The sequence below is a fragment of the Lepidothrix coronata genome, unplaced genomic scaffold, assembly GCF_001604755.1.
Source record: "Lepidothrix coronata isolate B3197 unplaced genomic scaffold, Lepidothrix_coronata-1.0 Scaffold28, whole genome shotgun sequence".
Classification (NCBI taxonomy): Eukaryota; Metazoa; Chordata; class Aves; order Passeriformes; family Pipridae; genus Lepidothrix; species Lepidothrix coronata.
In genome coordinates, this window is record NW_016690208.1 from 5969503 (window position 1) to 5985640 (window position 16138).

A 16138-nucleotide genomic window follows, 5' to 3' on the forward strand; every position below is an offset into this window, starting at 1 on the left:
CGGGTCACCACGGCCGTGTCTCCTCGGAGTCCCTGGGAGCTGCTGCAGCCCCTCTGTGTGTGCAGGACAGGCCTGGCTCCAAAGCTGCTCCCCCGCTGCGCCTGCTCCCACCGCAGGGCATCACTGCACACACAGTGCGGGTTAAACTGCTTGGGCAGGAGCAGCAGGGGGAGGAAACGACCCTTTGTGGAGGGGCTGGGGAGGAGAGGGGGGGAGGGGACCCAGACCCAGGGACAGAAGCGGGAGCTGTCACAGCCAGGGCCCCTGGGCTCCCGCGGGCACCGGGGGTCGGAGCCACAGGGGCTGTCACTGCCCTGCAGGCAACAGAAAAAACACCCTACAAGTAAGTGAGGCAGGTCCAGTTAATGGGGATCGAACCACTGCATTCAGAAATAATGTGAATAATATGGTCGTTTCAAAAAACATGTGCCTGTGGCTCCTCTGCAAGGCTAAGCCAGGTGAGTGAGTGGTGGGAAATCCTTCCCAGAGCTGCTGCTGCCCCTCCCTGTCTGGGCACTCCCTGGCTGTACATCCCACTGTGCTGGACAGGGCTGCTGGAGCTTTCCTTGAGACCAGACCAAACCACAGGAGTATCTGAAGTGCCTTTCTGAGCCTGAGTTGCCAGTTACAGTTTAACTTTGTGAAAGGAGGATGTTTCTGTGTAGAACAACTGAGCATCAAGTAGTACCTGCTGGGTGAGGAGGGGAGAAGGAAATAGTTGTAGATCCTACCTCTGTGGACAGACAGTTTGGGCTTGTCAGTACAGGGGAGTGGTGCTTAGTGAGCCAAACTAGTGCCCTTTGACCCAACCAGGGTTGGTGTTGTAGTGACACAACATTCACCTTCCACTGCCCCGAGAAGGGCTTTGATTCTGTGGCTTCTCCTCTGTTACTGCTTTAGCTGCTGAATGTGCTTTTCTTCTTCATATAAAACACCTGGCAGAGCCTGTGGCAGGAAATGCAGCAGAGCAGCACAGGTGAGGTCTGAAGTCAGTAGTGTTTCAGGATAATCACTGCAACTATCAATGAAGAATATTTTAGAACACAGTGTCTGCTTTTTAATCTCAAAAATACTGTTAGTAAGCAGGGTGGGAACCTGCCCACTGTAGCTCGTTGCCACCAGAAGAAAAGGCTGATTATTCTGGTACACTTTTGGGTTTATTTATTTTTTTTACTTTGACTGTAAATGTTTCTAGTTCCAAGCAAAGGGAAGAGCACAGAACTACTGACCAGGTGTGAATGTTTAAGAACAGGTGTGTCTGCTAAGAACAGGTCTCTGCACTGAGGCGGCTGCTGAGAGAAGAATGAAAATGTTTGAAAATAGAAAAAAATGAACGAGTGGGAGATGATATTTTGTCTCCAAGCTCATGTTCCCTCTAATACTGAGGAGGAGTTAAAAGAACAAGTGGTGATCCCACCCGGCTGTGTTTGGGAAGCAGCTGGATGTGGTAGTGCCAGAGATGCCCTGACTGCAGCTGGGAGCTGGGTCCTGCTTGCATTTGTGTACTGGCAGTGATGCTGCTGTCACTGCCCACGGGACTGGTGTGCTCTGTGCTTCCTCCAGCTCTGCTCAGGGAGCCCCAGCACCCTCTGAGAGCAGAGACAGGGCCCTGTCCCAGCCCCCCTGGCAGTGGGATGTGGGGAGGGGGTGAGGGGGTGTCCCAGCAGTGTCTGTGCACAGGAGGCTCCAGCAGAGCCCTCCTGGGGCAGCAGCACTGAGGGAGCCCGGGCTGGGCTGGGCACAAACAAGAGCTGCCCTCGGCCCCAGGGTGTCCCCAGGTCAGGGCAGGGGGTCACTGGCACAGCCCTGGGGTCCCCTGTGCTGGAGGCAAAGGTTGCTGTGGTGTCTCCAGCCCATCCCGAGCTGGAATGACCCAGGGCAGGCTCAGGGTCTGGGGCTCCTGCCAGGACAGGTCCTGCTGCTCCACCCCACAGGTGGGGTTCAAACCACAGGAAAAACAGGAGCAGGGGCTGAAAGAACCCCTGTTCCTCCAGGTGTTTTGGGAACACCAGCCCTGTGTTCTCAGCTCACTGAGCTACTGCAAGGACAGGGCACAAAGCCCAGCCCGGGCTCTGTCTGTGCCAGGCAGCAGCTCCTCAGGGCAGCAAAGCAGCTGCTTGGATTTCGAGCACCCAAAGCCAGTAGTAGCAAAGGTGTTAAAATCCTCTTGTCAGTGTCTTGAGCATTTCTGCAAAATAATTTATGGAGGGTTTGGGTTTTTTTCAATAATGAACTTTCTTTTGATATTTAATTTTTGAATATATTTTTTCACAAAATTGGACTTGCTGTAGTTAATGATCATGATCCTGATTTCTTTTGTAACTGTAAATTTTATAATTTGTATATAATTAGAATGTCCTTCATCAGAAATTTACAATAAAATTTGGTTAAAACCAGAGCTGGTTATGCTGAGTTGTGGCTGTTTTTCCCACAAACTCCAGAGAGGTTTGGTTTTCTTTTTTTTTTTTTTTTAAATAAACTTATTCCTAAGGGCAGCTAAAATAAGAGAAATGGTACCAAACACAAAGTGGGGAGAGGAACATGGACAGAGTTGAGGATAATGTCTCTGATGAATAGTATCAGGAACACTGATTTAGTGAAAACATCAAAAATCCTTCTATGTCAGACCTAGAGCTGGTTCCCAGCCTGGCCTGCTCTCCCAGACAAGCACTGTTAGGAATGAATCGTGTTAGGAATTCCTGAGTTTAAATAAGACAAAACCCCCTCAATACTGCCCTAGGGAGAGTTTGATTTCTTTATTACGCGACACCCAAAAATCTCCTGCTTGCAAACCCTATTCCAGAAATGAGGAAAGTCCCAAACTCCTTGTCCTCAGAGGATCTCAGAGGTGCAAAATAAAGTGAGGGTGATAAATGCCATTTCAGTGCAATGTTAATTCTCTTCAGTGCCTCAAAACTGACTTAGAAAATGATCCAAGTGCTTGTCCAAAACTCAGTGGCATAAAATGATCCATAATATGGACAAAGTAACCAGAGATGGACATGAACTGCAGTGGGACTGAGTGGATTTAAACATCTGTACTGGGCTTCCTCAGTGTCTGATCCCTGTGTGACATTAACAGTTCTAGCACAGAGCCTGTGAAGGCAGGACTGACTGTCCAGTGCCCATTCACATCCACCAGGAGCCAGAAAGTTTGATCATCCAGCTCACAGCAAAGGAGCTCTGAAATTCCACACTGAATTATAGAACATTCATAGTCTGAACTGTAAAAAATAAAATGGAACTGTTATCTTAGACTTTAAATATTTTACTATGCAATACTAAACCCATCTGTCTTCCAACACAAAAAGAAAATACAAATCCGAGGGAATGGCTTGTCAGAGGAACAGCACTGTACAGAAACAGAATATTCCTGGAATTCTGTGGTCTCTCCCAAGCCGGTGCCATTTCAGCTGTTGAGAATATTTTTCTTTTGTACTGCCCAGACCCGAATGCACAGACAGCCATTCCCATTCCCCAGAGTAAGAAAACTTCCAAGATTACATGAATAAAATAGATACACTGGAAATCAGGTAAAGCTTTACAAGGATTTCCCCACGTGTCCAAGGTGATTTCCTTTGGCCAAGGCTCCGTGGTGACGATTCCCTCTGTGAGTGACAGCTTTACACCCCAGTGTCCCAGACCCAGCCCAGGACAGCACCTCTGCAGTGAGGCAGGAGGAGCAGAGACAGCCCTGCAGGGTGCTGGGGGTCTCCCCAGAACTCCACTGGTGCAGAGGGGGCTCCCAACACCCCGTGGGACATGCCCTGTCCTTCCCTTTCCCTTTCCATGTCCCGGGAGCAGCACACGGCGGGTCCAGCCCGGGGGGCTGAGGGGTCCCAGCCCTACAGGGCAGTGCTAGGGGTGTCCTGCTGCCCCCCTGGATCCCCCTCTGGGACACCCCCAGCACCACCTCCCACTACACCTGGGGAGCTGGGAACTCTGGGACCCCCCATTCTGCCCTGTCTTTGTAATAATCAAGTAAGATATTGTTACATTCCATTCCTATACTGCCATTTATATTATTGACAGATAATATTAAGATACACATATATAAGAACTAGGATACTCTTTATGGCCTCTATTTTCTGATGTATTAAACAAAAACAAACTTAAAAAAAAACCCCAAAAACCAAAAAACAATTGCTGGTGTTTCCAGTTTCCCAACAGAGACGCAGGACCAAACCCCGAGCAGCTGCTCTGTGCTGTGGTTTTGAGGCAGCAGGGCCTTGGGACAACTGTGCCCCTGCAAGCCCCGGAGTCAAAGCCCCATCCCACAGCACCACCTAAAGAGCTTCTGGGTTCCAAGACAGGACAAAGGAGACCCTGATGGATTAATTTAGTGCAGCCCACAAGCCAGGTTTGTTTGCTGCACTTTGCCTGTGGAAACAAAATAATATTGTCTTTCTATGTGTAGTGCCAGAAAAACTGAGGGCCATTCCCAGAGGCAGGAATGAGCCCCAGCACAGTGTGTGCCATGTGCTAAGGACTCAAAACACAGGGAAGGAGTAACTCCTGCATCAGTAGAACTGCCTGAAAAGCTGTGTGTGGAAAACCCAACCCAGCCCCCTTCCCTTCACGCTTTGGTCAGTGCAGGAATCCCGGGTTTGTGGTGGGGAGGGAGGGAGCCGTGACAGGGACGGGGACAACGGGGGACTCTGGGCAAAACCCCCTCGTGTGTGAGTTGCAGCTCAGTGATGGTCCTGCAGCTGTCCTGGCTCAGCCTTCTGTAAAAGAAATGCTTGGTTTATGCTGGCTCAAAAAAACCAAAACCCCTCTGTCACTCCCAAAGGGACACCAAGGCCATCGAGTGTCACTCAAAGGTTTCCCATCGCTTTCTGAGCTGTTCCACCTTACCTGGCGTGGGTGACACGTCCTGCTTGGTCTTTTTTAACAGATCTTCAAATGGATCTTTTGTCTCCTCAGACTTTGAGGACAGTAACACTGCCTCCAAGCCCTTGGCTGGCCTGGCAGGGAGCAGAGGGGGTTCATTGGCCAGGAGAGCCAGAGCCTGTTTGGGATCTACCTTGGTGCTGGCCTGGCCCACCTGTAACGTTGGGGGCTTGGGGGGCCCGCTGGGACACGCTGCCTGCAGGGAACTGGCTGCAGAAGGGCTCTGCAGGAGCAGGGAACCAGCTGCTGGCACAGCTGGAGCCTGGCTGAACAGGTTTGGCATGGACAGAGTTGACAGGTTGGGCTGAGGTCTCTGTGGTGGGTAGAAGCCACCGGGTGTTATGAAGCTGGAGCTGTAGGCGTGACCTAGGGAGGGGGTGAAGGAGCCCCTCGGGGGTCTGACCAGGGACACTGGAAGGGCTCCTGGCAGTGTCTGGGTGAAGGGATTAGGGGATGCCTGTAGAAAAGGTGGTGGGGCTGGGGAAGGGTAGCCCAGGGGCTGGACAAATGGTGCAGCTGGAGGAGGCACAAAGTCACTTCCCCCCAGGCCAAAGGCAGCCGTGGGGGCCGGGCTGTGCAGGCTGGGGGGCCCTCGCGGGGCCCGGCCCTCCCAGCCCGCCGTTCGCAGCGGGTCCAGCAGGTCCAGCAGGAAGTCACTGTCCTTACCTGCACCTTCTGCCTGCACCTTGACAGGCTGGAGCATCTCGGCAGCACTGCCAGCACTGGACAGCAGCTGAGATGGGTGAGGGCAGTAATTCCCAGACTGCTGGATTTCAGGCTCTAAGGACACGTGTCCCGCTCCAAAGGGCTCCGGGATAAGATCAGAGACCCGGCTGGGAGTGGGGAGGGTCTCCCCTGACCCCGCTGCAGTCTGGTGCTTGGACGCCCGGGGTGCTGGTGGTGGTGGCACTATCCCCAGTTCCGGAGTCTTTCTTCCCTGTGGCCTCGGAATGGTGATGTTCCCTTGAATGGCAGGATTGGATTCATCCTTCTCTGTGGGAGCCAGACCACTGTCCCTGCTCCGGGGTCTCCTGGTGACTGGGGGCATGTTTCCCAGGGCACTCAGGGACCTTTCTGGTGAGCTCTGGGAATACTTGGTGGGAATGGCCATATCATCATGGCCCATACTCCACAGCTTGTTGTAGGGGTGGGACAGCTTCATGGTTGGCACAATCCTGCTCCTCTCGGACACACCCAAGTCCATTCTCTGCAAGAAAGCATCAGAAATGTAACTTTGACTGCCCAGAACACATATTATTATTATTATTATTATTATTATTATTATTACTACTACTACTACTACTACTACTGAGATATACTCAACAACACAAAGAGGTTCCCCACGGGCTGAGGGAGGCTCAGCCCGGGTTGTGCAGCCCCAGCCCTCAGACCTGGTAGTCGAAGGTGCAGCGCTGCTCCGCCTCCTCCGCAGGCACCCGCAGGTCTTCCAGGCTCTTGGCTTGGCTCAGAGGCTGAGGCTGGGACTCCACCTCTAGGTTTGGGAAGATGTCCTGCAGGAGGTTGATGTCGGTGGCCGTGCTGGCGAGCAGGGGGCTGGGGGGCAGCGGCTCCCGGGGTCTCTCGGGGCTGCCCCGCTCCGGCTCCTCCCCATCCGCGCTGTCCGACTCCTTGAGGGCGCGGTACGGCTGGGGCCTGGCAGGGACAGACAGCACGGTGGAAAGGGCCATCTCTGAAATGTTTTTGTGATAAACACTATTCCTAAGGAGCTGGGTGAGTTACAGAAAGCTCCTGGTGCCCGATCCGGCCCAAGAGCCCACACAGGGCAGGATGTGGGCAGTGCCCCTGGGCAGGGGGACATGCAGAGGGGCCCTGGCACCCGGGGTGTTCAGGCAGGCAAGGCCCGGTGGAAGTGCTCAGAGGGAAGCTGTGCTCATGCAGGTACAGCCAGGCCGGGCAGGGAGCTCTGGGGGCAGGGATAACGGCTGCCAGCTCTCCATGCTCCCCTCAGGCCGGGCATGGCCTGTGTTTGCAGGCACTTCCAGCCTCCTGCTCTGAGCCAACTCAGCACACAACATAATTCAGTGTTTTCCTGCAATAATTGGGAACACTGTGCAGAGTTCCAATGATTTCACTGGTGTCATCTTATCAAGAAACAGCACAATCCATTATGGAGACACCTCCTTTACATTCCTAGCCCAGGCTGAGTTAGCAGGATGCTTCTCTTGCACAAACCTCAGCAAAAAAAATGAACCAGCACATTTGCATTTTGGTGTGTACAGAGAACAGCAGCACGATGTGCATCCAATTAATAACAGCAAGTGCCACACATGGCTGTGGGGATTGGCACTTGACTGGCAGCTGGTTGTACTGTGGCATTTAAACAAGCTTTCAATTAAAAGAAAATATTTGTGAGACCTGCAAAAACAGATCCTATGGAAGAACCCTCCTCCTCTTTCCATATTTTATCATAATGCATCTATATCATGCAAATTCCCAAAGAGCCCAGCTCACTGCACTCCCAGCACACACAGCAGGCACAGCCAACCCCAGGAGTGTGAGACTGCAGGTACAAGGCAGACACTGATGGGACATGGCCTTGGGAAGGGGGATCTCAAACCCTGGTCGTGCCTTCAGTCTCACCTGTGTGCTCTGCACTGAGTCACACTGCAAACCCCCTGAGCAACGTTCTGCAAACAGGACTGGCCTCCTCCACCCCAAACATCATAGGGGAACATTTTTGTGACCCTTTACTACTGAACCTCCCCATCCCACCCACCTGCAGTCCCGTCCCTTCCCGTCAGCCTGACCCTGCCCTCTGCAGCACACACTGGATGTCAGGACCTGCAGACCCCCTGTCACACTGGAGCCTCCCTCTCCAGCCTGGTCCAACCAGCTGTGGCCAGCAGGCTCCAGCTGCTCCAGTGGGACCGGGATCCACCTTCCAGCTCCTGAACTGCCTGGATCTGGCACCACACGGATTTCTGAGGCAGTGGCTCACAGTGCCCTGGAACCTCTTCTGCAGGTTCTGGTCAAGCCAGTGACTGCATTTGTTAAACTGTACCACAAGTTCCAGTTCAAAAGGTGGATACAAACAAACCCCACAAACCTCCTGTTCCCTGTGTAATTGTCAGTCTGTACCCACTGCCCTGGGAGGACACGTGCACGGGGAGTCCCCAGGGATGTGGGACCTGACAGACCAGAGGCTGGGATCAAACAGGTGACGCTGGAGAAGGCTGGTTACTGCCCTGAACCAGGGCTCACAGGACAACCAAAAAACACCGGAACAAGGCTCACAGGACAACCCAAGATCACAGTAGCACCGCACAAAGAAGAGTGGCAGAAGGCCTGGACAGGAGCACGAGCAGCACGTTGGAACAAAGGACAAATGGCAGGGGGACATCCCACAGAGCTCCAGTAGGCTGTGGGCTGCTGCAGTGGTTCATGCAGGAGGATGCTTTTGCATGCTGCTCAACACCAAAACAAACAAGCAGGAGAGATGCTGGACATTCACCAAGCACTGTAAAGAGACCACAGGAGCATTCCCAAAATGCCAGTACAGGAGCAGGCACCCTGAGCAATGCAAAACCCACTGTTGGCAGCCGGCACGAGCACAACCAAAGAGTAAAGGATAGACCATTCGAAAGGAGCGGAGAAGAAAAAGTTTTCAGAGAAGCCAGAGACAGGATCCTCTTCCTGCTGAAACTCATCATCAGAGGAGTCCTCCGAGAGGAAGACAGTATAGTGTCGCATGGGCTTTACCAGGCTGGGGACAGGAAGAGAGAAGGCAGTTACCGAGTGCTTGCAGCTCCTGAGGAGAGAACCCGAGACCTGGAGGCTCCAAACCCCCCTGAACTGGCTGCCTGCACTGCCCAGGACTCACAGGGGCACAAACCACAGCTCTGCTACACAGGCCAGGGTGCCATGGGGTCGGGAAGGGCCCTGTGAGCTGCAGTCACAGCACAGTGCAGAGGTGCCACACAAACCCATCTCCCACCACATTCCCTGGTGTTGGGCATCTCCTTGTTCTTCAGACACACGGCTCGGAGCTCTGGCTGCAAGCAAACACCCATCACATCTCCCTGCTGCTCCACAGACACTTACACTGGCATTAGCCTGGCATCCACAGGAGCTGACTCCAGGTATCAGTTCCTACCTGTACCTGTTTTTCATACTAAAACTGCTTCACTCTAGAATAAAATCAAAACTGCCCAAGGATGGATATGAAACATCCAGTATACGTTTCTTTCCTCTCTGGTAAACTGAAAATCATTTCTTAAAGATTAGCTCAGAAAAGGAGAAGTTGGACACTGCCACTGCCAATGAATGTTTATTCGCAATCAGGACAGAGCTAATTAATACAAGGTCTCTAACAGGTGGCAGTGGCTGCAGCTGATGGTGTTAAATCAGCCTGCCTTACTCCATGAAAGCTGGGGCATTGCTATGCTTTCCCCTCTCCTGCTGTAACAGGTATCCAGGGGAAAGGAGGGGAGGCCACTGCAGTGGGAACCATTGGTTAGAACATTTTTTTAATTTTTTTTTTCTTTTTAGAAAGTGACTCTGATTAAAAAAAAAAATAAATCAATTTACATTAATAAAAGGCTCTACCTAAAATAAAGCAGAAAGCAAAGACACCTAATAAATACTCGTGTTTTGAACTCAGATACACGTCTTTGTGTCTTAGGAGAGTAAGCTACCATTTAACATGAGTCCAGAAAATCTAATGTGATGTGACACTGAATTTCCACATAGATATATATAGATATAGATATAGATATATATATACAGGAAAAGGGAGAGGGAAGGGGAAGAAGGAAAGGGGAAGAGGGAAAGGTGAAGTGGAAGGGAAAGGGAAAAGGGTAAGGGATAAGGGAAGGGCCGTGTCCGTGCCCCAGCGCAGTCCCCGCCCCGCACAGCCCGGGTGTCCCTGCGGCGGTGACAGCGCTGACAGCGCCCGCTCCCGTAAATACCGTGTCAGAGCGGCGCCGGCACCGCCGCCACGGCGGGCTCCCGCTTAATGAGGGAGATCTGCATCTCGGCAGCTTTTTTCATGTGTCAGGATGCATGGACAAATCAGCGGCACATCACGCTGGCCAAAAATGAAATGCTGACAAATGTAGATATTTCAAATTTAATTGACACCTAAATGTACTTGAGATAGAAAAAAAATACGTACAGAAAACGGGAGTGCAGGATATGGGAATTAATAAGGAGAATTCTGCGATAATTTTAAAGGATGTTTCAGTTATGGGAAAATTAAATTTGTGTATTTGATTACAGTGTTGCTCTTTCCTGAGGACAGGCATTATGGCACAAAGGGGTCTATGGACTTGACATTATCCTCCTAAAAAGAGCTTCCCAAATCTAAGGGAGAATAATTTTTTATTGGTATAGTTTTGTAAAGAACAGCCATACAGGAGCTCTAGGGAATTAAGGAATCTGTGCCTCTTAGTGAAATGCAGAGAACGAGGGATTTGGATGCATGGGCTTTTTCCTGCTGGTATGAAATAAGAGATTTGGGACTGAGGGGATTACCTGGGAACTCTTCCACCTGAACACAGCTCAGACCTACCCCTGGAATCCCTTCCTGCAGATCCTGAACACTATCAGAGCTCCTTGCTTGCAGTGAGGCCATGGAAAACCTTCCCATCCCCAGATGCTGTGTGGGGGAGCCCTGAGAGCCTGGTTACACCTGGAATTTAATGTGCCTCACGAGCCTGCACCATCCAGCACAGCACAACTGACTCCATCCCAAATGCTGGTGATGCCCAGCACGGCCCTGCAGCCTGTTCCCCCGGACACAGGGAATGCAGCAGCTCCTGTGCCAGTGCCCAGGGCTGGGGCAGGGCCATAATGACCTGTCACAGCACCCCAGGGCCTCTGACACCCGGTAATTGGGAGCCCGACCCTCTGATTGCCCCGTCCCATTTCCTCCCGCTCCACAGGCCCTGGGAGCCAGCTGGGAGACATCCCAGAGCACTCTGGAGAGCCTATTCCACAGCTAATAGGAAATCTCGCTGTGGTGTAAAAGGGAGCTCTCAGAAATCTGCCTGTCTGCTGAAAATGCAACACCTTATTTCTGTGACCAGCTCATTTGTGTTTAAGGAGGCACAGCCCAGTGTCAGGGCTGCCCTGGCTGGTAATGCAGCATTTCCTGAGCTCTCATCTGCAAACTCTTCCTGTTACCTTAGAGCTAGAAAAGCTTTTTAAAAATTATAAATTTTAGATTAAGGACAAATTTTTAAGAATCAAACATCACAAACCTTGAGTTATTGATACAATTCTAAAGAAATAAACTTTCTATTGAAATAGAAGAAAAAATCACTGACAATTCTGACTCTTCTAAACACACTGGTTTAACAACAGACATGAGCCACGATCTTGGGTGTTCTTTGCAGTCACTGCTCCTGCCCCAGTGTGCTTTAATTGATTAGAAAATGAGCACAGACACCCCCAAAACAATGCTTTCCTTTTATACATACTAAAAAAATTAACTCAGGTAACTAAAGATATAAATTTCCTCACCTCCAACGCTACCAGGTAACACAAGTGAAAATATATATTGTGGTGTATAAATAGTATGGTTAAAATTCATGTTTCTGTTAATTTGTGGTCTGATGGTGGCAGGAACTGAAGATGCACGTTAGCAGTGAGCCCCCTGGAATGGCAGCAGCTTTGGAACCCAAAGTGCAGAACCCTCCAGATGAACACGCAGAAATGTGACACTGATTCAATTATCCTCCACCTCCATGCAGATCAAATAGTAAGGAAATGCTTTCAGTTTAAAAATCCCTGTCACCTCAGAGCAGGGCCAGCACGGGCCCCTTGCAGGCTCTGCATCTGCTCCACCAGAGGGCAACCAAATTCCACTGGAAAACGGCAAATAACTGCTGGAAAACGGCAAATAACTGCTGGAAAACGGCAAATAACGCTGAACAGAGACCGTTTGCTCAGGTAAGAGCCAGGGCATCTCCCCACCTGGAGAGGCTGGGAAAAGCTGCCCGTGCTCTTCACTCTGGGGGGTGAGGGACACCCAACCAAAAGGCACAGTCCTTAAGCTCCCCAGATTCCCAGCTGAGGGGTGGAACCTCCTTACTGGGACCCTTAAGAACTGCAGCTAATGCCAGGCTGTGCCCAGCAGAACTTGGTGCTGGGACCTTCAGCTCGTGAGCAGCTGAGCAGCCACAACCCCAGAGAACCAACAACTGCAGCTCCCAAGTGCACACGGTACAGCCTCCCCTGTGTCTGTCACACACAGCTCTGTCCCCTGGGCTGTGCTGGCAAGTCCAATACACCCAGTCTCTGCTCAGGGTCTCCCTTGATGGCCCATTGCTAACTCCTCAGGCACCCACACAGTACTGGGTGCTCTGTAAAAAGTCCTGGTATATGTAACACCTGTGAAACCAGCTGAAAAAGCCTCTCCAAGGTAACAGCACACACTGCTTGGACACACCAGACAGATGTTGGAGACCAACATGTTTTATCTAGGAGCACTGGGCTGCAGCAGCACAGCTGGTTTGGAATGTCACCCCTTTACTGTCACAGCTAAAGGGGTGATGAATTTGCTGGTACTGTGGCAGCCAGTGAAGCCCTCCCAGCCCTCAGCACAGAGCTCCTCACAGCCCTCCTGGTGCTGCCCTCTGCCAGCAGACACAGCCCTCTGTGCCATCACCCTGGAACAGGCAGGTCTGAACCTCCCAGGTACAGCCTGGCAAGCAGGCTGGGTCTGCAGGGCTGTGCCTGACCATGACCTTCAAAGAAAAGTGCAAAACAAACCAACTCAGAGATGAACAAACCTCCAACACCTGAGAATCTCACTGACCACGCTGATGCCACTGTGTGCGACCTGGCAAACCAGAATCTTCTCATAAGCAAACTTTGATTTCTTGCCTTTTCACACTTCCTCTACAATGTTACAAAAATTTTAAAAATCCCATTTTTTGTTAAGTTAAAAAATAACTTTGATCTGCAGTATTTTTCAATGCCTCCTTCAGTGAGTGCCAGGGCAGCAAAGCACTTACTGTTCTGGGCTGGGAACCGACGTCCTGCGTCCCTCTACTCCGATGTTGCTCTTGGGTCTCTTGACAACATGAGGCCTTGGGGGGCGAACCTGTTACACACACAGAGACCTCTGATCAAACACTTCACCTGATCCAACACCAGACACAAATCCCAAACACACATCATTTTAATTATTATTTGTTGGGGGAGGAATTTTTTAAATTTTTTTTTTAAATTTTTTTTTTTTTTTTTTTGTATTTTTCTTCCCAGGCACATAAACCTCAAATTCTCCAGCCAGGAAAAAGCTATCAGATCACGTGCAGTGCTCCTGCCCTGCACAGCAGCATGCAGAAGGTAGCAGCAGCATTATTGCATTGAATTTTCATTTCAAAGGAAATGGTGCACAGCAGATATGATAGAGAAATCCAGAGCTGTATTGCCACTATTTCTTAGGAAAAAGGGCTTATGAAAAGGTCAGATGTTAAGGTCCTGGAGATCAGTCCCCACACAAGGCTGCTCCTCTCTACAATAAAGACGGCTTAAGAATGTGAATTTATGGCAGGAATGGAAGGATTAAGTTTGTGGCAACTTCAACTGAACTTGCAACGTGGTGAAACATGGGGAAAAGAACAACAGAGCTAATTAGAGGAGCTGAGCTGTCAGAGCGCGGCAGAATGGCTCGGTGCCAACAAACAAAAGGAATGGGCTGGCAATCAGCAGGATCGATGAAGAATACTGCTTCATTAGGGCTGATAAAACAGGCAGAGACGAGAGAGGAGAGGGGGGAGTGAGGCAGGAGGGCCGGGGAGAGGGGAGCACCGCGGAGGAAGGGGGAAGGAGAGGGAGAAAGCAGCTGTTTAATTAAACGGGAGCTGGGAGCTGATGTGCAAAGCTGGGTGTCACTGGCTGGGGACACTTTCACCTCTGGGGGTGTGCTGGGAGCAGGGGCACAGAGCACAGTTTGGGGTGGCCCCGGGGGCCACCGGCCCAGGGCAGAGCAGGGTGACGTGCCAAGGGGGATTTAGGGCATTGTTCAGGGGGAACTGCAGGAAAAGCCGGGAATCAAGTCATTCCTTGCTGGATTTTGAGCCTCACATAGAAAAACAGGCAAGGTTAAATGCTTATCAAATGCAAAAGTATCAAAGAAATCCAATTACGTGAGCACACTGCCAAAAGAACAAAGGTAAACTCCCAGGGCAGAAGGGCTGAATGTGCTTATTACTGTCCCCATCAACATTAGGCATAATTATTATATTTTAACTTTTTCTAATTGAATAAAGTTTCCAAACAGCCACTGTTAGACCAAACAGATCTCCATTAATTATAAGCAACAACCCTCTCTCTTTCATAATACCACCACAGCTCATTTCCAAATCAGCAGAATGCAAAGAACATCTCTGTTCTGCTTCCTTAGCCTTTCTTTGGTGTGTGTTTTTGGCTTTATTATTAGCAGTGACTCATATTGCAAGCACCAGTGCCCATGGAGTCCTCCCTGCAGCAGTAAGAATTTCCCAGGAATTCTGCTCTTATGTGGCCCTAGTTGGAAGAGCAGAGGGACCTGTCCTCCCTCAGTGCTTGTGCACAAGGCCAGGATCACTGACTTGCTGGTACCCACCTCTGGAATAGCTGCCAAGACTGAGAGAGGGGAAAAGCAGCTGCACAAAGTATTATTTACACACACACAAATGTGTTTCAACTATTAAAAGCCAAATAACAGTTCTGAACAACAACAAATTTATGTATATTTGGTACAAGCATATTTTTGGGAGTGATTATAATCATTTACATTTATCTTGAATTTCCTCTTGATGAATGAAGCCTTTCTGTTCCACTTATTGACACAGCCAGATGAATGCAACAGGAGCTTTCATTATTACATTTCCAACCTTTTATCAATCACATTGGGAGCAAAGACAGTTGAACCAAACACATCACAGGGAGGACTATTAATGCACTACAGCTGGGAGATTAAACAGTCTTAGCATGTAATAAATGTATAAACGTAATAAACCCGTGTCATAAATGACTCCATCTGAACAACACTGTTCAGCAGCTCTGGTGCAGAGGAATCACAACATGCCCTCATACACCTGCCAGCCATGGAACACGAGGGCACTGAAGCACCACAGGAACCCCACGGAACAGGGAACGTCTGATCCTGGTGGAACAACCTGGGGGAGTCTCCCATGGCAATCACATTTAACAGAACACACATAAACATAGTCAGTGCTCCTTTTTAAACACAGAAAACAGAAATCTTCAGAGCAAAAATCCATAGAAGTGACTCTGTTAAGCTGGACACCCAGAGTTAAGAAGGAGGAGAAGAAACACATGCTATTGAAATCTAACACAGTAACATGCACCAGAGATCAAAAGTTAAAACACACACCCAAGTGCACTTGTTAACCAGTTACCTGCTCATCCATATTTTAACAAGTTTTAGCAAGACTAGATTTGAAAACTTGCATCTCTCTCTTTCTCATGAACATGTGTGTATGTGTAAGGAAGCAAGAAGTAAGATGATTTGGGGGAATTATATTCATGAAGCTGAAGTCCTGAATAGACATAAATATCTTCCAAGGCTGTTGCAAAAACCAACACCCCTCCTAAACTGATACCCGTTGCCTGCCCTACCACAAAAAATAAAAATTTGGTGCAGATCCAGCAGAGTCTCCAGTTTTAAAGCCATCTGGCAGAGTTCATAGATAACAACTGTCCTACAGGGAGCGTTTTGGGGCAAAAACTGCTGAAATAAGGTATCCCTGCCTAACACAGGACAGGTACTGCACTGCCAGTAATTTCTGTGCAGTCCTTCCATGGCAGAGTCCCTTCCCCTGGCCAACCTGCCATGCCTGTTTTACACTGGAATGACTCAGTGTATGTCCTCCACAGTGTGGTACCAGTGTCCTACTGCCCAAACATCCACCTGCTTTCTTCAACTCTACTCACACAGCTGTCCCATGGAGAAGAATTAAGCATCCCAAAGTAATTTAAAGCATAACTTGCAGAGAATAAATATTTTCTCTTCAGACTTCTGCTTCCTTTCATATTTGAGTTCAGTGCAAGTCTTCAAAAGCTCACTGGCTAAAAACTTCTGCCAGCCCAGCAGGGCTTTCTGGGTAAGCAATCCCCGCAGAGGTCAGAGGAGCCTGGCAGAGCAGCCCCGTTACCTGCAGAGCTGCCCAGAGCTGCAGGACTCCAGAGAGAAGCAGAGCCCCCCGGGTGCCGGGCTGAGAGAGAGTCAGGAGCACAGCTCACACGCGGCTTGTGCAGCTGGACAGTCCCA

The 16138-nt window shown here is 50.1% G+C and overlaps 2 protein-coding genes across 2 annotated transcripts in view; both read right to left on the reverse strand.

The window, feature by feature from the left end:
* Positions 1-2729: 2729 nt before the first annotated feature.
* LOC108495066 (DENN domain-containing protein 1A-like) lies at positions 2730-12942 on the reverse strand. Its single transcript, XM_017810331.1, has 4 exons — positions 12873-12942; positions 8489-8617; positions 6285-6546; positions 2730-6100 (listed from the first exon to the last, which is right to left on the reverse strand). The coding sequence occupies exons 2-4, from the start codon at positions 8602-8604 to the stop codon at positions 4814-4816; spliced, it is 1665 nt and encodes a 554-aa protein (XP_017665820.1). The 5' UTR covers positions 8605-8617; positions 12873-12942; the 3' UTR covers positions 2730-4813.
* Positions 12869-16138, reverse strand: part of LOC108495067 (DENN domain-containing protein 1A) — a 142129-nt gene continuing 138859 nt past the window's right edge. The window contains exon 20 of the mRNA XM_017810332.1: positions 12869-12961. Coding sequence (XP_017665821.1) covers positions 12869-12961 — 93 coding nt within the window. The remainder of the gene's footprint in view (positions 12962-16138) is intronic.

Excerpts from the sequence above, each read along its gene's own strand:
- LOC108495066 (XM_017810331.1), bottom strand. The coding sequence starts at position 8,604 with ATGCGACACTATACTGTCTTCCTCTCGGAGGACTCCTCTGATGATGAG. Across the intron at positions 6,547-8,488 it reads TTCTCCGCTCCTTTCGAATG|GCCCCAGCCGTACCGCGCCC; the intron begins GTCTATCCTTTA and ends TGTCCCTGCCAG. Across the intron at positions 6,101-6,284 it reads GCTGCACCTTCGACTACCAG|AGAATGGACTTGGGTGTGTC; the intron begins GTCTGAGGGCTG and ends GCTTTCTTGCAG.